Source organism: Volvox carteri, assembly GCF_000143455.1.
Source record: "Volvox carteri f. nagariensis unplaced genomic scaffold VOLCAscaffold_24, whole genome shotgun sequence".
NCBI lineage: Eukaryota > Viridiplantae > Chlorophyta > Chlorophyceae > Chlamydomonadales > Volvocaceae > Volvox > Volvox carteri.
This window is the reverse complement of record NW_003307567.1, coordinates 106,233-126,276: the sequence shown is the minus strand read 5'-3', so window position 1 is coordinate 126,276 and position 20,044 is coordinate 106,233. Positions and strand designations below refer to the sequence as shown.

At 55.5% G+C, this 20,044-nt stretch overlaps 4 protein-coding genes across 4 annotated transcripts in view; 3 read left to right on the top strand and 1 right to left on the bottom strand.

Annotated features, from left to right (window-relative positions):
* Positions 1-3,746, top strand: part of VOLCADRAFT_92029 (uncharacterized protein) — a gene marked incomplete at both ends in the record, with an annotated part of 6,941 nt that extends 3,195 nt beyond the window's left edge. Inside the window, 7 exons of the mRNA XM_002951532.1 lie at positions 380-525; positions 759-876; positions 1,125-1,282; positions 1,445-1,534; positions 1,885-1,962; positions 3,140-3,341; positions 3,577-3,746. Coding sequence (XP_002951578.1) covers positions 380-525; positions 759-876; positions 1,125-1,282; positions 1,445-1,534; positions 1,885-1,962; positions 3,140-3,341; positions 3,577-3,746 — 962 coding nt within the window. The remainder of the gene's footprint in view (positions 1-379; positions 526-758; positions 877-1,124; positions 1,283-1,444; positions 1,535-1,884; positions 1,963-3,139; positions 3,342-3,576) is intronic.
* Positions 3,747-7,009: 3,263 nt separating this feature from the next.
* Positions 7,010-7,815, bottom strand: VOLCADRAFT_105115 (uncharacterized protein). The gene is made up of 2 exons (XM_002951434.1): positions 7,439-7,815; positions 7,010-7,364 (listed from the first exon to the last, which is right to left on the bottom strand). Exon 1 carries the CDS (start codon positions 7,768-7,770, stop codon positions 7,555-7,557), a length of 216 nt encoding a protein of 71 aa, XP_002951480.1. The 5' UTR covers positions 7,771-7,815; the 3' UTR covers positions 7,010-7,364; positions 7,439-7,554.
* Positions 7,816-10,335: 2,520 nt separating this feature from the next.
* Positions 10,336-16,679, top strand: VOLCADRAFT_105114 (uncharacterized protein; the record flags this gene model as incomplete). The annotated part of the gene is made up of 11 exons (XM_002951531.1): positions 10,336-10,459; positions 11,257-11,426; positions 12,032-12,115; positions 12,770-12,824; positions 13,332-13,477; positions 13,744-13,861; positions 14,140-14,297; positions 14,453-14,542; positions 14,906-14,983; positions 15,277-15,478; positions 15,950-16,679. The coding sequence occupies 11 exons, from the start codon at positions 10,336-10,338 to the stop codon at positions 16,117-16,119; spliced, it is 1,395 nt and encodes a 464-aa protein (XP_002951577.1). The 3' UTR covers positions 16,120-16,679.
* Positions 16,680-16,785: 106 nt separating this feature from the next.
* VOLCADRAFT_92026 (uncharacterized protein) overlaps positions 16,786-20,044 on the top strand; it is a gene marked incomplete at both ends in the record, with an annotated part of 6,422 nt that continues 3,163 nt past the window's right edge. The window contains 4 exons of the mRNA XM_002951530.1: positions 16,786-16,810; positions 18,879-19,020; positions 19,498-19,607; positions 19,904-19,962. Of these exons, the coding sequence (XP_002951576.1) occupies positions 16,786-16,810; positions 18,879-19,020; positions 19,498-19,607; positions 19,904-19,962 (336 nt within the window). The remainder of the gene's footprint in view (positions 16,811-18,878; positions 19,021-19,497; positions 19,608-19,903; positions 19,963-20,044) is intronic.

Here is a 20,044-nt window from a genome sequence, read left to right as displayed (position 1 = left end):
ACTAACCAGCTACCCAACTACGCCAAGAAATGAGGCTGTGAGGGCGAGGAGGAGAAAGGGAAGAGGGAAATACATGCAGGGGGTTTCCGCAGTGTGCCGCGAGGGGGCTGTGTGGTGTTTCGGGCAGGTACCTCGACGCACCGTCCTGGCCCGTCCGCTGTTGAGCCGTGTCCGTGTTGCTGAGCACTCACGCCTGGGAGGACACAGCCTGTTTGTACGAATGTGCGGTGTGCTTGTGTGTGTGTGTGTTTGTGAGGTCAGGCCCCCGACTACTGCCATCTGGTCATTATAGACCTTTGTGCCAATCCCCTCCCCCTTTCTCCCGCTGGTGGTGGCGTTACTGCTTCTTTTTCTGTCGTGGTGTGTGCTGCTGCTACAGCCCAGGGAGCCGCCGCCAACACGGTGGCTAACGCGCTGGCGGCTGCCCAGGGTCAGGGCAGCTCGCAGGCCCTGGCGCAGGCACTGGCCCAGGCCGCCTCGCAGAGCCCCAACGCCCAGCAGGCCGTGGCGGAAGCGATTGCAAAGGTGGGTGGGTGATGTGGGTGCAGGTGTGGGGTTGGATGTGTATGTTGACGTTTGTCGCTGCTTGCTGTAGGTTGGTTAATTGGGCTTGAGGTTGGAGGTCTAATAAGACCGAACAATGTCGAGTGCGGCCCTATGTGCATTGTTTGGTTAACTGTTAAGCGCGGCCTTGAAAAAAGCTGCTTACCTGCTGTCGTGCCGCCGCCGTGGTTTACCCACGGACCTCTGTGCTGCAGGCTGTGAGCTCCGGAACCGGTTCTCAGGCTGCGGCTCAGGCGCTGGCGCAGGCAGCTGCCTCGGGAGGTGGCTCGGCTAAGGCGGCTGCGGAGGCCATTTCCAAGGCCGCCGCCAGCTGTAAGTTTCAGGAGGGGGGGTGGGGGGACGCGGTGTATCGTGGTGGAGTCCTACTGGTTGGTTTACTGCGTGCATCGTGGTGGATAAACAAACTGGTTACAAACCGAATACAAACTGAAATTCAGTTCTGTTCCCCTGTCTACAAAACTCGGTGATTCGCAAAGCAGTTTGCTCTCCCATATTTGTTGACCTTCCACCCCCCTCTCCCCCCACCCCTCTCTCCCCCAATCTAAACCCCCTGCCCCCAGCCCCCTCGGCCGCCGCCACCGCCATCGCCCAGGCCCTCTCCCAGGCTCAGCAGACGGGGGGCGCGGGTCAGGTGCAGGGAGTGAGTAACGCCCTGACGCAGGCCGTACAACAGGGAGGTCCAACCACCGCAACCGCAGTGGCGCAGGCGTTTGCGCAGGTAGGCAGGCTCGGAGGTGGTTTAACATATGATGAAGTGGCGTTGCGGGGTTGGAATGGGGGGTGGTGGTTATCAATGTGTGAGTTGATTGAACGTCGCATTACTGTACCTTGCCTCCTGTCTGTACCTATTGATCAAGTTTTGGCACACACACGCCTGCAGGCGGTATCTGCCGGCAACACCAACACCGTCGCCAATGCCATCGCCAGCGCCGCCGCCTCCGGGGGATCGTCCGCCACAGCTCTAGCACAGGTGTGTGGCTGTGTGTGTGGCTGTGTGTGTGTGTCATGGCGTGCGGGGGGCTATGTGAGAGAGACAGGGTGTGCGTGTGTGTTTGTGGGGTTGCGTATCAGCATGTATTCGGGACGTGTGGCCGTTGGGATTGTATTGTATATGTGACAAGGCCCACTAACGACTTGGCAACTGGTGAGGGGTAAGAACCGCACATCTTAAAAAGGAGAGTTACGGGATGTGTAATGCGACGTAGCCCTCCACCTCACCCGGCTCTGGTCGTAGTCGGAATTTCCCACCCCCCTTTCATCCTAGCGAACGGAATTCCAACCTTGATCTATCTCTTGTCTTCTTTTCCTATGTTGTAACAGGTGTTGGCAGCGGGTTATGCTGCGGGCAGCGGCACCACCACCGCCATCGCTCAGGCTCTAGCTCAGGCATATAGCCAGGTGGGATATGGTTGGTAATACGGGGTCGGTGGGTCGGTGGTTCAGTCTGCTCCCGGTTCATACACCCCTGTCCTACTATAGAAGTTATACAGCTGTAGTTTTATTATATAGCAGTTGAAGTCATTTACAGAAGCGGGAAAAAAATGCTCCTCTCCTTTCGTTCTCCCACTGCACACAGCGGGATGGACTAGGTGCGGGAATGTTGTCTCCCATGTTGTAAGGGGCTAAGCCAGCCCAGGGGCTAAGCCAGCCCAGGGGCTAAGCCAGCCCAGGGGCTAAGCCAGCCCAGGGGCTAAGCCAGCCCAGGGGCTAAGCCAGCCCAGGGGCTAAGCCAGCCCAGGGGCTAAGCCAGCCCAGGGGCTAAGCCAGCCCAGGGGCTAAGCCAGCCCAGGGGCTAAGCCAGCCCAGGGGCTAAGCCAGCCCAGGGGCTAAGCCAGCCCAGGGGCTAAGCCAGCCCAGGGGCTAAGCCAGCCCAGGGGCTAAGCCAGCCCAGGGGCTAAGCCAGCCCAGGGGCTAAGCCAGCCCAGGGGCTAAGCCAGCCCAGGGGCTAAGCCAGCCCAGGGGCTAAGCCAGCCCAGGGGCTAAGCCAGCCCAGGGGCTAAGCCAGCCCAGGGGCTAAGCCAGCCCAGGGGCTAAGCCAGCCCAGGGGCTAAGCCAGCCCAGGGGCTAAGCCAGCCCAGGGGCTAAGCCAGCCCAGGGGCTAAGCCAGCCCAGGGGCTAAGCCAGCCCAGGGGCTAAGCCAGCCCAGGGGCTAAGCCAGCCCAGGGGCTAAGCCAGCCCAGGGGCTAAGCCAGCCCAGGGGCTAAGCCAGCCCAGGGGCTAAGCCAGCCCAGGGGCTAAGCCAGCCCAGGGGCTAAGCCAGCCCAGGGGCTAAGCCAGCCCAGGGGCTAAGCCAGCCCCTGGGGTCCTGCCGTGGCCCTCCTATGACCTGACACGAATATCTTCCAGATATCATCTACCCTGGGGATCAAGGGGGGGAACCTAGCTATTTGTATATATGTACGTGCTCTCTTTGCCCTGATGTTCAGATAGCTGCCAATCCGGAAGTGTTTTAGGCCGCCCTATTTCCCATATCCCAGATCTCGTCTCGTCCAAACCCCCTTTCGCACAATTCCTCGCATATCCACAACTCCTACAACTGCTTCCTCAACCCCCCGCTCCGAAACACGTTGCGCAGAACCCCAGCGCGGTGTCCAGTGCCATCGCCCAGGCTCTGGTCCAGTCTAACGGCAATAGCGGCGCCGTAGCGGGGGCGGGTGCGGCTGCAGCTGCCGCCCTGGCCAGCGGCACCTCTTCCGGGCTGGGCGCTGCGTACGCTCAGGCCCTGGCTCAGGCGGTTGCCAGTTCGGGATGTGGAGGGGTGGCCAACTTCCTGGCAGGTGCGGCTGGGGAGGGCAGCTGTTGAGGAGGGTAGGGGGGAGAAACAGCCGGTTGGGACCTGGGTTGTTCTTGTAGTCCCCTGTCCCCCGAGCTCTTTCTCGTTACCCAGCAGTACTCCACCTCTCTGCGCTGACCTGACCATCTGTCACTGTAACCATCATCATCACGGCTGCCCCCCTTGGTGCCCCCTTGGCCCTTTTGCCGCTGAACACCTAAACTCGTACAACCCTGCAGCTGCCCAAGCCTCCGCCGCCTCGTCCGGTACCGGTCAGGCCGTGGCTCAGGCCCTGGCGCAGTCTTCTGCGGTGGCGCAGTGCGCCCCTCAGTCGGGGGGCAGCGCCAATGCCAACGCCAATGCAGTCGCGCAGGCAGTTGCCGGTCTGGGCAGCGCACTTTCGGGTTGAAAGAAAACACCCACCGCGGCCCGAGGGATATGCATGTGCACAGCAATATTTTGAGCTGGTTGCAAAGGGTTTCCGCTTATGTTGACGTTGTAGGTGGATGTACGCGGCAGTAGGTAGGAATCTAAAAGTGGTAAAATATTGTCGTCATTGTTGTTGCGTTTGGTCGAGACTGCGTTTAGAGGCTGTTGGAGTACACATGCACTGGACTGGTGGAGGATGGCAGGCTGAAAGGGCCACGCCTTTGCTGGGATATACAGCTGCATGCAGCTCCAGCTTGCCTTGTTGTAGTGACAGTGGAGAGCAGCACCCAGCGCACGCAGTTGGAGCTTCGGATGACGGTGAATAGTAAAACCACATTCTGTGGTGGTTATGGCGGGCACATGGACCTAAAGCCGGTGTAACAACCGGTTTGAGGAAGGATATGTGATCGTGACAAATGACACTTGACCTGGTGTAGCATGCTTGATTCTATAGTTGTCGTACTTGATCATAGTTGTTGATGGTTGATGGTTGGTGGTTTATTGCGGTACGTTGGGGATGTGAACGGAATGAACGAGCTTCCTGGCTCACCCAAGCGCTACCCTCCACACACCCAGAGCGCATCCACATGTAACACACCATCCCCCTCTGCTTATCGAGCCACATCTGCAAGACCTATCCAGGCCTGCCGTACGTGCTTAGCTAGATCCGCTGAGCTCTCGTAATTTCCTCTGAACTACTTCTGGACCCAGATGGGGCATCCTATCGGCTTCTGGAATGGAATAGGCACTTTGACTCAGCCGGGGTTCCTTGCCCATACAACAACAGGGGCATAGGCAGGCGGCTGGCAGAGATTAAAGGCCTGACATCTGCTCCCGGCGCGTCCGAGTTCAAGTCCGCCTGCCGACCTCTCGGAGTGTTTGAGAGGTGTTGAAATGGGAGGTGGCCCCCCATCTTGAGGACGGTGTAGGACGTGATAAAATCAACTTGCGAGCTAACCAGGAACTAAGTTGACGCGCCGTTGATCCGCTAGATTTCGTTGGATGCTGGTGGTGAGTTGCCAAACTCAAAGAGTACACTCTGAAGTCGGATGGGGTGAATGGATTAGGGTGCCCCTCTAGCAGGGGAGAGCAGGGAACTGCCTCGGGAAGGAGGCCACTGGTGAAGCTTAACCACCCTGTAACAACATCAACAACAACCCTGTGCCAGGCGGTCCTCCCGGCACTGAGGAGGGAGCTACTCACAGAAGGTTATGCGTCCAAGCTGTTTCGCTTTTTGGAAACTTCGACAGCCTGGTGTGTGGGATGTATGGGATTACCTCCTGCGTGTGCTGCGAGCGATAATCGCAAGGTAAAATGGCGCTACACACCCCTTTAGTTCTTCCCCTTTGGTGTTCCGGAAAAAATATCCAAGGGATCCAATACTTTCTGAACTTCGTCACCACTTCATGAAGCATTAGAGGCTTTCTGCAGTAGCACACGATTTCCCCTCTCGGATGGAAGCAACCTGATTAGCAGTAAGATGGCTGAAAATACAAAATGCACTACACTCGATGGGGGTTGCCGTTTGTAAAAGCAGCTGGGTCAAGCTGCTGGTTGCTGCGTGCCAACATGTTGATGATCCCTGTTGATGCACATTGGTTGCTAATGCGCTTTCGTTTATGTCGCTGGCCGCTAGAAGCAAATAGAGCTTATGGGGGGTAATTGCATGTGAGGAGAGATAAGATAAGCAAGTTCTGCGAGCTCCAAGCTGTGGAAGATAGACGAAGAGGATGTACTCTTGGAGTGCCCAGCATATATAACATTCTGAGATGGTGGCGATGGCTGATGGCTGTCTCTACGGATGTCGGGTGACTGGATGGGAGGGGTCTAGTTGGCAGGACCCAAACCGCCGTCGGTTGTATGGTGTAACCAACTTTCAATATATATAGTCCATGGCCTCCCGGCTTTGACGGATCCCCCGCACGCGTGCGGCACTTGTAACTTAGGTGTGTGTGTGTGTGTGTGTGTGTATGTGTGTGTGTGTGCATGTGTGTGTGTGCGTGTGTGTGTGCGTGTGTGTGTGTGTGTTACATGGTTGGGGGTGCGTGACCCCATACCTGTAAGACTACCCATACGAGCCGACGGCCCAAGGGCAATACTACAACGCCTAAAAGCCACGGGGGAAAGGAAGCACCGCACATCAGCCCAGACTAGCGTCCAAAGGGGGTAATTGAGTTTCGGTGAGCCCACATGTAACTTGTAACTATAACGCATGCAGGGGTTCTCTGTCGGGTTTTAGGTAGATCAGGCTATGAAGGATGAGATGGTTGCGGATGGCCACCTGAAGCCGAAACCCGCAACGCACGCAGGCCGTATCAGCCGGTGGACAACCTCGCACTCAGATTGGGTTTGTCATGTCTTGCCATTTCATAAGCGCGCAAGGCAACCCTAATAATCTGTGGGGCATGCTGATAAGCGGTATTTCCGGTATGATGATGTGTGATGTGTGGGACAGTGGGGTGTGGATATCTTCACCCTGCGGCCGCTACCCGGCAGACCCCTGCCTGACCCATGGTATTTCGGGGCACCCTCATCCAGTCACCCTAGTCAATTTCTCAGTGGATCGCTCAGGTTCCGCACCCACCACCGGCATCCAACGGAATCTGCCGGATCGACGGCGGCTCAACTCCATTCCTGGTCGGCTCGCAGGACAATTTTATCCCAGGTCACCACCGTCCATCGACCAGGGGCACTTTTACCTTCCACCATCGGAAGGATTTTCGACGGAACCTCCGGGGGCATCAGTGTGTACTTGGTATGTATGTAGACAAACCCGGTATCTGTGTAAACATGTACGATACACGTGTTTTTTGTTCTTGAACACTGCTACCCCTCAGATTAATACACGCAACTAGTGTGTATCGCCCATGCCTACTTAAATATCGGAAATCCCGCGTTTCAGCAAGGCGTGGCCCCAGGGGGCCCAGGGCGGCCGTCGAGCCAGCATTTGAGCCGGGGTTTTCATGCGAAGACTACGTTACAAACAAGTACCTGCACGCAAGGAAAGAACGTCTTCGTGAAAGGGTAGGGCCGGGTGAGGGCACACTACCACGAAGCGGAACACCAAGGCCTACAGACCAACCGCTTCACGGCAGCACCCAAACGTAGCTACGAACAACCCGAATTAGCAAACACTGTCGCGTGCCGCGACACAAGAGCCACACTGGCTCGTACGCCATACGGCAAAGACACTCCGTATTCGCAGAAAACCTTAGTTTTCAACGCTTCACGTAGAAAACTGTCAGTTTTCATGCGAAGACTACGTTACAAACAAGTACCTGCACGCAAGGAAAGAACGTCTTCGTGAAAGGGTAGGGCCGGGTGAGGGCACACTACCACGAAACTTCAATAATCGCGGAGGGGGCGGCCGTGCCCTTAGCCACCCAACCCCGCACAAGGCTACAGCCAAAAGGAACGTCAACAACACGCTTCCACGCTATGGGGCCGCTGCCCCCGGCCTCTCCGGGCCCCGACCCGCGAGTTAACACTCGTGTCGGCTCCAAAACACCACGGGGCTGCTGCCCCCCGGCCTCTCCGGGCCCCGACCTGCGAGTTAACACTCGTGTCGGCTCCAAAACACCACGGGGCTGCTGCCCCCCGGCCTCTCCGGGCCCCGACCTGCGAGTTAACACTCGTGTCGGCTCCAAAACACCACGGGGCTGTTACCCCCCCGGCCTCTCCGGGCCCCGACTCGCGAGTTAACACCCGCGTCGGCTCCAAACCACCATGACCTTCCCGGGCCCACGAGCTGCGAATTACCTCTCACACCCGCACCACACTACACCCCGTTACTTCTCCTTGCACTCTTTGGCGAAGTGCCCAGGCTTATTGCACTTGAAACAGACACCCGCCGCCGCTGCCTGCTTCACCCCGGCCCCCGCGCCAGAGCCGGCCGGCACGCTCGCGGGTTTGGCCTGCTTGGGCTTCTTGCCCGCCACCGCCTTCACGGCCTGCTTCAGCGCCTTGCGCTCCTCCTCCGTCTCCGCGTACGCCATGCCACGCATCTCATGCACGACCTCCCAGCCGTGGTTGTATGCAACGACCAGCTCCTTCGCGACCCCCCGGACACGGCCTTGCCGTCGGTGATGCCAGTCTCCATGGCCTCGATGTTCCTGAAGCGTTCCTCCCCGGGCCGAGCCGCGAGGACGTTGCGCCACGCGTCCTCAATGTCCATTACCGCATTGTAGCATTTCTCGATATGCGCGCGCTGTCCGCTGAGAGACTTGTTCGCTTTGCCCTCGCTGGCGCCGAAGTCACATTTGAAATCCTCAAGGGCGACACGGGCCCGCTTCGCCGGTGGACCGTCGACCGCCTGCACGTCAGGCTTCGTGTCCATAAGCTTCTTAATGGTTGTCAGCTGCAGCTTCACGGCGTTCAGCTGGTCCATGGCAGCCAGCTGCTGCTTGTTCAAAATTACGCCCGGGTCAGCGGCGCGACGCTCCTGCGCAGCCTTGACATCTTTATTTTCCTTAAGTGCGACTAGTCGCGCTTTTAGTTCGGTGTACATCGTGTTGTAGCTGACCGAAGTCTCGCTGTCAGAATCGGACTTTGTAATTGAGGGCACACTACCACGAAGCGGAACACCAAGGCCTACAGACCAACCGCTTCACGGCAGCACCCAAACGTAGCTACGAACAACCCGAATTAGCAAACACTGTCGCGTGCCGCGACACAAGAGCCACACTGGCTCGTACGCCATACGGCAAAGACACTCCGTATTCGCAGAAAACCTTAGTTTTCAACGCTTCACGTAGAAAACTGTCAGTTTCCATTATCTTCCAACTTCTATACATGTAGACCGGCGAAATCGCGGCCGCGACCCTGCCCTTTTTCGGCCAAGCAACTTTTGACGCAGGGGAAAATGGGGGATTATCCACACCACCGAAGATCGTAGCCACACGACTGCTGAGGGTGCAACTCCTTCAGTTTGGACTGCTTTCTCTTTCATCACAGTCTTCATGCGCGTGCTGCTTAGAACTTTTTTCTGCAGATACCGCCCTGCTGCTGTCATGTCAACTCGCGGAGGGATAGCGGTCGGAAATTGCGTGAACGGAAACAGAGACGGGCTGCTGCTGTCATAGACGCCGTAGACCGCCGAGCACACATCAGCAGACACCACTAAAGAGCCGGACGCAAACGGCAAACCGTGCGAGCTTAAAAATGACGATGCGACCATTGCTGCTTAGCAAAATGACGATTTCGCTCCGCACAGCAACACAAACTGTTACATTATTATTATTAGTAGTAGTGGTAGTAGTATTGCCTCGGCGGGGCCGAATCGATCGAGAGGATCCTTCGCTTCTCTGATCTGATCGGATCGGATTGGATCGATCCGACGCGCGATTCATCTACGCAACAATAATATCCTGTACGTATGTATGTAGGTATGTACGTATGTATGCACGTTTGCGTTTCCTTTGCATATACAAGCAACGTGCAATGTGCATGGCTGGTAAATAATAAGGCCGCTGAACGCACATGTACTATATATAATGCAAAGCCAAAGAAATAAGAACTAGAATCAGCACCGCTAGGGGACGGCGAAGGTTGAGCGCTGAGCGCTGTTACGTTCCCTCCCTCCCCCCACACACATCCAGAACGGCTTTATTGACATCGATGGGCATGGCGGTGCCTGTCTACAGCCGGCGCCTTCACGCACGGCCAAGAGTGCCTCGGTTTCTTCAACAGCTGGCGATAGGATTCCAACGGGCAGGCAGGCAGCCAGGCTTATTGATTGTTGCTCCCTACCTACCCTAGTGCATTCTCGACCTTTTACGAACTTTGCCTCTAGGTCATCACCACACACTATTGCTGTTGTTATCGCAAAGGGCAGAGCCAATCTACACTCCTGCACTATATAAGAATAAGAAAAAGGAAGTCGGCGTTGGAAAGAGACGACCGAGAAGAGAGGGAGAAAATAATAGCGGCAATCTTTGGCAATACATGAAAACAAGCCTCGAGGGGAAGAACGGGGTGGAAATATAGTAATGAACGAAGGGACATGCCTTCCTCCGCATCGTCCGCAGCGTCCAACGATGAGCATCCAAAGTTAGGGAAAATCGGCCTCGGGCGGCGGACATGAACTATAGTTGGTAGGCCAAATGTGTCGCTGTTCGTGTTCGCGGCAGAAATATTGTTTTGCGTTTCATGATGTTCATGGTGAAAAACATTTTGAGGGGTCGACGAAGGATAGAAGATAGCAGCGAAGAGCGAAGGCGGCTTCCAGGTCAGCCGCCGGAGCGAACGGGCATAGCGTGAGCGCGGCCAAAGCACGTGCTAGGTGTCGTACATGTTTCGGAAAATGCGTGATGAGTGATCCACGTATAAAGCGCGGCGCGCCATCACGCACTGCCATTCGGGTTTCTAATAACGGTCCAAATATCGTTCGTCCCCTTCACCAAACTTGGAAGTGACAAGCGGGACACGCACTGTGTAAGAAAAGCTGCGCAGGCTACCGATTGCGTGGATATATGATTCTCGCTATCAATAAATACGGTGATCGCTTCCTCGTTCGCGGCGCACGCAGGCCGAACAAAAGGAGAGCGAAGCCGTGAGAGCTGTTGAGGAGGATGGCTGCTCGCTACGCTAAGAGGGGCGCTACCCCTGCTGGTAGGGGAGGGACTGCCGCTGTGCTGGTGGCGCTCCTCATTGCATCCCTGGCGGGCACGGGGCCTGACCTGGTGGCTGCGGCAGGTGAGGCCACGTTACTTTATTACCAAATTAGGTAGGTACGTGGGGTGGGTGGGTCTGGAGATACAGCTGCTAGGCTCGCTAGGTGATGAATTGATGCGTGAGAATGTGCGTGGTCCGCGATTGTACGGCGGCGCCTTTATGGCGAGATTACACACGTGCATTTTCTCACGCACAAAGTTATCATGAAGCGAGCAGACTCTTTCGGCCGTTTCCGCAGCTTATTACGACGTGTTCGCCCAATTCCGGGTTTCTTATTTTGAGATAGTATATAATTCGTAATGTTGTCTTTGTATATAATTTTCTCCCATTACTTGCTGTCGGTGTGTACGTGGCGCTGCCACAACTCCGGGAACAGCCGCCGTTTTGTTCTGAGTCCAAGGCGTTGCAAGACAGCTGTACCAGGAGTTAAAACAAAAGATATTGATTTTACATCTTATGTAATGTGTGACGAATTCTATGGCCTAATTGCATTCTCAAACGCGCGTCGATTGACGTGCATGCTGGTCTGGATGTCTTTATCCGCACTTCCGGTATCGCGCGACTTGCTCAGCATCTGTGCACATTTTCTATCCCTTATGTTGTTTGTCTTATTTAAATTAGTGCACTTGAGACTTCACCACCTATTCGATTCCTTTCTTATCCTCTTCGTCCTCACACTCTTCCATGTTGCAACTTGTTGCGGAACTCTCTATTAGGTGCCTATCGCCTTTCTTGTCCTTAATTAAAACCTTATCTGTTGGCGCTCATGCTCTGCTGCTATTGCCTTACTCTTCCGTGCCCATTTTAACTTAACCTAGGCACGGCTGCTGAAGTCGCACACCGGCGAGCTCTGCGCCAACAACAGCCGCCGCCAAGCGCACAGGCGACGTCGCAGGCCTCTGCCTCCTCAAACGCCGGCCAGGCGGTAGCGGATGCGCGGTCCTTCGCGCAGGTTGCCGGATCAGGCAACGCCCAGGCGCTTTCCCAGGTGGGCTGCGGTCAAAAGACCCTTCTTGACCATGGGTAAGACTCGTTTTTGACCCGTGGGCTTTTCAGTTTTTATCAGCCGTCACCTCCCCCACTGGTATTAGGAGGTACCTCGCACATGCGCATGCAGGGATTGGTGCTGGCATGGAATGATATTTTTGCAGGAATGTCACATCGATGTAAATATAGTCCCACCACGGTGGTGATCATCCGTTTGAGGATCTCACATGGCCGTGGGGGCGCGTTCCCCGTACCTGCAAACCCCCCAATACTAGCCGAGGGCTCAAGGGCCGCCAGATCGCCCATAAGCACCATCCTACCCTCGCACTTCAGACAAAGCAAGTGATAAAAGAGGATACTAACGACCAAAGGGAACGATAAGAGTTGCGGTGGATATACTTATATCGGGTCGCACGCGGGACTCCTGTAACACTTCAGCAGCTGAGCATCACTACGCCCCGTTCTGCCGCACCACTCCTCTGCCCCATTTTGTAGCCCCATGTCGTCTGAGTAACTCACGGTACTTTGATTAGTGTAGTGATTTCACCCCGAACCGAACCGACCCGCCCTGCCCTATCCCAACTCGTACACGCCTCGTTGCTCCAGGCCATCGTGGGTGCCGGCGGCGGCGGCGCCGGCGGCGGCACTGGCGGCGCAGCAGCACAAGGACTTGCCAACGCCGCTGCGCAGGTGAGTCCACATGTGGCTGTGGCAGCGGCTGCGGGTCTTGCGTCTATATGTCTTGCGTGCTGCTACAAGATGAATGTTATGTGTTTTATGGTTATTGCAGCGAGCATCATGAGAAAACATAAATGCGCGCTTGCCGGGTCAGGTTCAGCCAAACGCCTGTTATCGTGTTGTTGCATACGTCAGGCAAATTGACACAGCATTCGGGTGTCTTTTGCGGGCAGTCATTCAATGATAATGAACCAGGTTGTGGACTGCTAGGGTCCACGGGTGCAGGCTACTATCGCACTCCTCCGTTTGCCGCTCCTCACTTTCCCGGGGCCTGTGACACTGTTCACCGGGTTCCCGTGTCGATCGCCTGCCGATCAACCTGCCGGCGCCGCCAGTCGCCGATTTGTGTTTTTTTAATAATATTCGCTGAATATTCGCCAGGCCGACCATTTATATCCGGGTATCTGTAAATAAATCTACTTTTCCATGAAAGCTCTCACATCGGGCGTTCGTGTAAATCTCAACCTTTGTGATTACTTCCAGTCCATCACATCATCAGGATGACTCTCCCTCTGGTTCTCTCCGCAAGAAAACAAATCAAAACCCCCCAAAACAAAAGAAGGGATCCGCACTGCTGTCCTATCCACCGCACACTCCAATTCGCAGGGCGGAACGGCGCAGAACACTGCGGCACAGGCCATCGCTCAGGCGTCCGCCGAGTGTGAGTTTTTGAAATATCCATCTAACAACTAACCCACCAGCAACTACCCAACTACCCGTGTAGCGCTCTCTGTAGGGGAACCAGTGGGGGGGGAGCTCATGCATTGTGTCGACCCGTTGGTATCCTGGCTGGTCGTATCGGGCCGACAGGCGGTGACTTGCGATGGCTTTCGCTTGGTGGGCATTTTCGAACTTCCTCTTGCACACTTATCTTTTACGTGTCTCCTAAAAAAATAACACATCACACGCGTGCATCCATACCCGCAGACCTTTGGCATGTACAAGTTAAAATAAAAAGGGAGTGTGTTGTAACCCCGCTCTCTGGGGGCCTCAGCCTGTTTGTACGAATGTGCGGTGCGCTTGTGTGTGTTTGTGTGTGTGATCAGGCCCCCGACTACTGCCATCTGGTCATTATAGACCTTTGCCAATCCCCTCCACCCTTCTCCCGCTGGTGGTGGCGTTACTGCTTCTTTCTCTGTCGTGGTGATGTGTGTGTGTGTCGCTACAGCCCAGGGAGCCGCCGCCAACACGGTTGCTAACGCGCTGGCGGCTGCCCAGGGTCAGGGCAGCTCGCAGGCCCTGGCGCAGGCACTGGCCCAGGCCGCCTCGCAGAGCCCCAACGCCCAGCAGGCCGTGGCGGAAGCGATTGCGAAGGTGGGTGTAGGGCTTTGGCTGGGCGGGCGGGATGAGGGGACACGTTTTCTCTGAAATGCAGCACGAGTGCACATCGTAAGGCCCTTGGACGAATCCTGGTCCTGGAAGTGGGGCCGCAAGATGTGGCTGGACAGCTTTGTTCTGATGCGAGCTTCGACTCGGTTTGGTTAACGTAGCCCGCGTCTGGCTCCTGATTTTGTTGCTTGGTGGTGTCTAGTAATGTTCACACCGTTACGTTGCGGTTGCACGGACCTCTTGTGCTGCAGGCTGTGAGCTCCGGAACCGGTTCTCAGGCTGCGGCTCAGGCGCTGGCGCAGGCAGCTGCCTCGGGAGGTGGCTCGGCGAAGGCGGCTGCGGAGGCCATTTCCAAGGCCGCCGCCAGCTGTAAGGCATGAGGGGGGGTGGGGGGACTCGGTGTATCGTGGTGGGGTCCCTACTGGTTGGTTTACTTCGTGTATCGTGTTGGGATAAACAAACTGGTTACAAACCGAATACAAACTGAAATTCAGTTTCTGTTGGGTAGGTCGGAAAAGTGGTGTATGTCCCCCCCTGTCTACAAAACTCGGTGATTCGCAAAGCAGTTTGCTCTCCCATATTTGTTGACCTTCCACCCCCCTCTCCCCCCACCCCTCTCTCCCCCAATCTAAACCTCCTGCCCCCAGCCCCCTCGGCCGCCGCCACGGCCATCGCCCAGGCCCTTTCCCAGGCTCAGCAGACGGGGGGCGCGGGTCAGGTGCAGGGAGTGGGTAACGCCCTGACGCAGGCCGTACAACAGGGAGGGCCAACCACCGCAACCGCAGTGGCGCAGGCGTTTGCGCAGGTAGGCAGGCTCGGAGGTGGTGTAACATATGATGAAGTGGCGTTGCGGGGTTGGAATGGAGGGTGGTGGTGAAAATGTGTTGATTGAACGTCGCATTACTGTACCTTGCCTCCTGTCTGTACCTATATCAAGTTTTGGCACACACACGCCTGCAGGCGGTATCTGCCGGCAACACCACTGCCGTCGCCAATGCCATCGCCAGCGCCGCCGCCTCCGGGGGATCATCCGCCACAGCGCTAGCACAGGTGTGTGGCTGTGTGTGAAAGAGACAAACTCTTGTGTTTTTTCCTCTTGTGGTATTTTAGAGTAAGCGTGTGTGGGTAAAAGGTGCGTACCGCACAAGCCCCGCACCATCCAGAGCGATGATTGATCATAATCACCCACGACATGCTTTCTTAGGTTGCAACAACGTACTTGTCCATTTCCTGCGATCCCGGTGTCCGATAGCCCTCCACCTCACCCGGCTCTATCCTCGAACTGTGCTCGTAGGTTCCCCCCTCCGCCCCGTTCATTCATCTTTCATCTCTAGCCAACGGATTCCTTTCCTGATGTACCTTCTGCTGTCTTCTTTCCTTTTCTCATTGTCTTCTTTTCCTATGTTGTAACAGGTCTTGGCAGCGGGTTATGCTGCGGGCAGCGGCACCACCACCGCCATCGCTCAGGCTCTAGCTCAGGCATATAGCCAGGTGGGACATGGTTGGTAATACGGGGTCGGTGGGTTGGTGGTTCGGTGGGTCGCCGGCAAAAGGATTTCCCTTCTCTCTCCCCTCTGATCCGTCGTGACGGAGGCGGCCGGGCTTCCACGACATTCATTGTTTCATAATGACCCACCATCGTCTTGCGTTATGCGTAAGCTACCTACATTCGTGTCATCCCCACCTTGCAGGGTCAGAAGCTCTTTTTTCCACTCTAAAACCATAGTCGCAAGCGCTTTATATGAGATCTCAACCCCTAAACCCCGCTCCGAAACCCGCCACAGAACCCCAATGCGGTGTCCAGTGCCATCGCCCAGGCTCTGGTTCAGTCTAACGGCAACAACTCCGCCGTAGCGGGCGCGGGTGCGGCTGCAGCTGCCGCCCTGGCCAGCGGCACCTCTTCCGGGCTGGGCGCTGCGTACGCTCAGGCCCTGGCTCAGGCGGTTGCCAGTTCTGGATGTGGTGGGGTGGCCAACGTCCTGGCAGGTGCGGGTGGGGAGGGCAGCTGTTGGGGGGGGGGGGGGGAGGAGGGGGGAGAAACAGCCGGTTGGCTGTGCTCAATCAAGGTTCTTCATGCCCAAAAATCATCCAAAAAGTTCGGTTGTGCACGAATGAATCCTCTTTGTTTCCTCCCGAATAACCTATCGGGGCCCTACGTGCCCTTGGCACACCAGGTGGTGTGAGGGGCTACCGTCCCTGTCCCAACCTGTCTCATCTCAGCAGACCTGCCTTCGAACATCGACATCTGCTGCAGCTGACGTGGCATCCTCGTTATTTCGTTTATGCCCCTGTTCCCTGCCTTCTTTGTGCTGCCGCTCCGTCTACTTCTCTTCCGCCGTTTCACTTCCCCTCACTTCCCTACCTCGCCTGCTGAGTGATCCGACACTGGGGCGACGGTGCCTTGGTGACCCCTTTGCCCTTTTGTGCCTCCTTCGTACACGGCGTACAACCCTGCAGCTGCCCAAGCCGCCGCCGCCTCGTCCGGTACCGGTCAGGCCGTGGCTCGGGCCCTGGCGCAGTCTTCTGCGGTGGCGCAGTGCGCCCCTCAGTCAGGGGGCAGCGCCAATGCCAATGCCAATGCAGTCGCGCAGGCAGTTGCCGGTCTGGGCAGTGCAGTTTCGGGTTGAAAAAGACACTGCGGCCCGTGTGAAATGGTTGACAGGAAGGGACAAAACGCACCGACCGCAAAACGTGTGTTGTTGTTAGGTGCAGAGCAATCTATCAAGCATTACAGCAGTTGTCGTTGTTGTTGCGGCATGCTAAAAAAGATTGTGTCGGCGCCTTTTCGCCCTGAGAGGTTTTGCATGAACTGGTTCAATTGGACTAGACATGCATGGGAAGTATCTATCAGGAGTAGGTTCACCATCAACACCACCCGAAAGAAGATGCGTGAAGGGTTTGTATTAATGACCACCTTTTCATGTGGGTTGCAAGTGGATAGGGTAAAATCGCAAGAAGCGCGGTGTGGTATATTACAATTGTTTGAAAACGCATATGATCCGCGCGGTCGATGTAACGCTTGCCGGTGCCGGTGTCCTGGAATTATCCAGAGGTGTGAAGTTGTACTCTAGGAATTGCGCCGCCTACCTGTGTGTGTGTGTGTGGTTAGTGGATTACTGCCGACAACGTGAGATTGCTGGATGTCGAGATTCGGGGAACTGATGAAACCGGGTTCGAACGCATGACGTGTAATCGCAGATGTCTACATTCCTTGTTGGTCTTCCTGCAAGCTTGAAAGAAACGGTACATTTATTAGCGCAACAGGTAAGGAGAAAACATATGTATGGCTACATATGCCCGCAACTGACGATCGCGCGGGTAAGTCAGTCTGCATCTATGGCAGAGAAAACGTAGTTGCACGTAGTTACTCGTGCCACTTCTCCACTTACCTACAACACTTCGTCTCTCGGATATAAATGATGAACCTAATATGCGAAAGAATTATGCACGGATATAACCCACCGGTGTTAATTCCCGCTTCGTTGTGGTAAGAGGGGATTGTTAGAGGGACCTTGACTTGGACCTTCCTCACACATCCTCCTCTTCCACCATCGTTACGACAGATAGTAACAGACGTAAGAGATGTTCATAGATTTGCATCTGTGCAGCATGACACGGATGACGTTGGAGCGACATAGAGAGGCCGTGTAAGAAAGTCTGGTGATGTGAGAGTGCTTGCGAGATTGGGAAGACGAGGGAGACCATTTGCTTAGGTGATCGGGATTACGGTAGGACCTGCTCGGTTGCCGGGCTACAAAGCACTGGTAGATAAAACGTAAATAAGTTCCGTCTGCAAAGAAAAGTGAAGGCGACACCTGAACGCCAGCCACGCGGGGTCAGGGCCACAGGGTCACAGGCCCCACGGGACAAGCATTAGTAAGCTAGTGCACCCTCGCACATATGAAAACGAGAACGGACATTGGACAAGTAGGTCAGCTGCATTGCTCCTTAAGTTGCAAGATAGCGAAATGTTCAACTGGATTCCGTACGATAGGCCAAAATAGCATCACAAACCCACACCGTTGCAACATGCATATCCACAGCTATGATTAAAGCGAGTATTACTTTGCAGTATTGCAGTAAGTGCAGCAAGACAGTATTCACAAGGAGGCAACAACTCGCCAACGCCCTTTCGCCCTTTTTAGTGTCCAGTTCAATAATACACGGGATAGAAAAGTTGCGTAGCGCGTGGTTGCGGTGATAACTTTGGGAGGTGTTGGCTTCATTCTCTGCGGATACTTGCGACAACATGGCCAAATAAGTTTTATACCACACGTTTAATGCCTGAGAGCGAGGTCCTTCTAGGCACAGTACCGCGCAGCGACGCACGTGCCGGGCCCTCAACTTCGACAGCGGAAGCAGAGGAGCATGACCGCAGGGCAAGCGCAGGGGGGTTGCCTGGGGAACGAGAGCCCACTCCTCCTTCATCTTCAGCGCCAAGCACAATAGATGAACCCGCATCTCCGACAGCTCCTCGACGACCCTCGATATGGCAGCTGCCATTCTGCGCGGGTACGTCAACTTCGTCAGCACTCGACGCGCACGCGCACTGTCTCAAATGCGATATGCTGTGCGGTACCCTTCTTATGTCACTGCACATTCATACATACATTCACGCATACATACATACATTCATGCATACAAGCATACGTACGTACACGTGCATACATACACACATCCACCACAGCACCCTGCGCCTTCATGTACTTTTCCTTCACCAACCCTTCACACAGGCGACGGACTCCCCTTTGCAGCCCGTTGGTTCTTGTGAGGAGCGCCTGTCTGCCTGTCTGTCTGTCTGCCTGTCTTGCACCCGGCCGCTTCGCATACAATGATCGAACTCATGCTGGTCACGGTGCACACACACACACACACACACGCGTACACAGAGGAGCACAGACACGGTGCACGTGCGTGGTGGCTAGGCAAAACCCAAGAAAGGTGTCTCCAGCGTGGGAACCCCTTCGGCAGCTCGGCACGGCAGTCCGGGGGCTATGGGGGTCCCCAGGTCAGGCAGTCAACGCCCAAAAGGGGGGGAATGGGGGGGGGGAGCGGAGATGTATGTATGTATGTATATATACTTTCCTACCTACAGAAATACCCCACAAAAAAGCCATAATAAGGCCCCCATGAGCTCTAGTGGTGTCGTAGTTCATCCGCTCGTCATTGCATCCAAAAATGCCTTCAAGGATCCCAGGGACGAATTTCCGTTATTTCCCCTTTCCCCTACAACACACATACATACATACATACATACATACATACATACATACATACATACATACATACATACATACATACATACATACATACATATATACATACATACATACATACACACCGTGTCTGCAACCTCCTCCCCCCTTTCCCCCCTTCCCCCGTTCAGCGGACACCTCCTGGCTCCACGTCAGCAACACCATCGTGTACTTCCTCGCGTTCTGTATCAACGTCCTTGTCAACTCGGGTGCCGTATTTCGTACTGTACGTTCAGTTGACCGGCAGTTCGGACCCGTACTCACACCTGCCGGGTAGGGGAAATTGAGGGTTGGGGGAAAGGGGTCTCTTGAGTTATGCATCGAGGGACCCTCGTCCGCCGCGACTCACAATAACAGCAACATAGCAGCAACAGCAGTAGCAACACAGCAGCAATTGCAGCAGCAACACAGTAACAGCAGTAGTAGCAGCAGTAGCAACATAGCAGCAACAGCAGTAGCAACAGTAGCAGTCGCAGCAACATAGTAGCAACAGCAGTAGCAATAGCAGCAGCAGTAGCAACATAGTAGCAACACAGCAGCAATTGCAGTAAAAGAGGACTCGAGGGAGTTGATGTAAAGGCAGGTGAACGCGCGCAATAACCGAATGCGATCGCGATTTCCCGTATGTACGTCTGTGTCGCCTTTTTCGTACATCAAGCGCGTGTCATCTCAGGCAACAATATACCGCCCCGCCTTTCTTGTGCCACTGTGTACGGTTCTTCCTTGTACGGCATTGTACGGCCGCCCTAGATGGTCGTACTACATCCGAGATCTGACGCTTTTCTTATGGGGTCTAGGAGTGACGTGTCAGAGCTTGGTGGAGCACAAGGGCTGGAAAGACGGACTCGTGGCGTGCATTGGTGAGTGCTGTCGTACATTCATGTATCGGGTTTTAGGGTGTCCATGCCGTACAGCACCTGTATATTGTCAATTAGTTAGGGGAACATCTCTCTTTTCCACGTAACCATTTGTCCGTCCCGCACTTCAATGCTCCTCCTCACCCTCCTTCCCTCTGCCTCCCCCTCCTCTCTCTTCCCCCCCCCAATACACACATATACACTCGCGCTCTTCCACCCCACGCATCTAACGAATATTTACGGCAGCAGCAGCAGCATTTTATGATGCCCACGCCACGCCACGCTCCCTGGCCCGCCAGGCTACTCCTGTTTTCCCCCCCCCCCAACTCCCCGCCCGCGCCACCCCCGCCGCCTACTGGTCAGTTCTACTTCTTGTACACTTTTTCTTTGGCAGCAGCTTCACTCGTTCACGTGGTTCGTCTTTCCCCCCACCCGGTCGG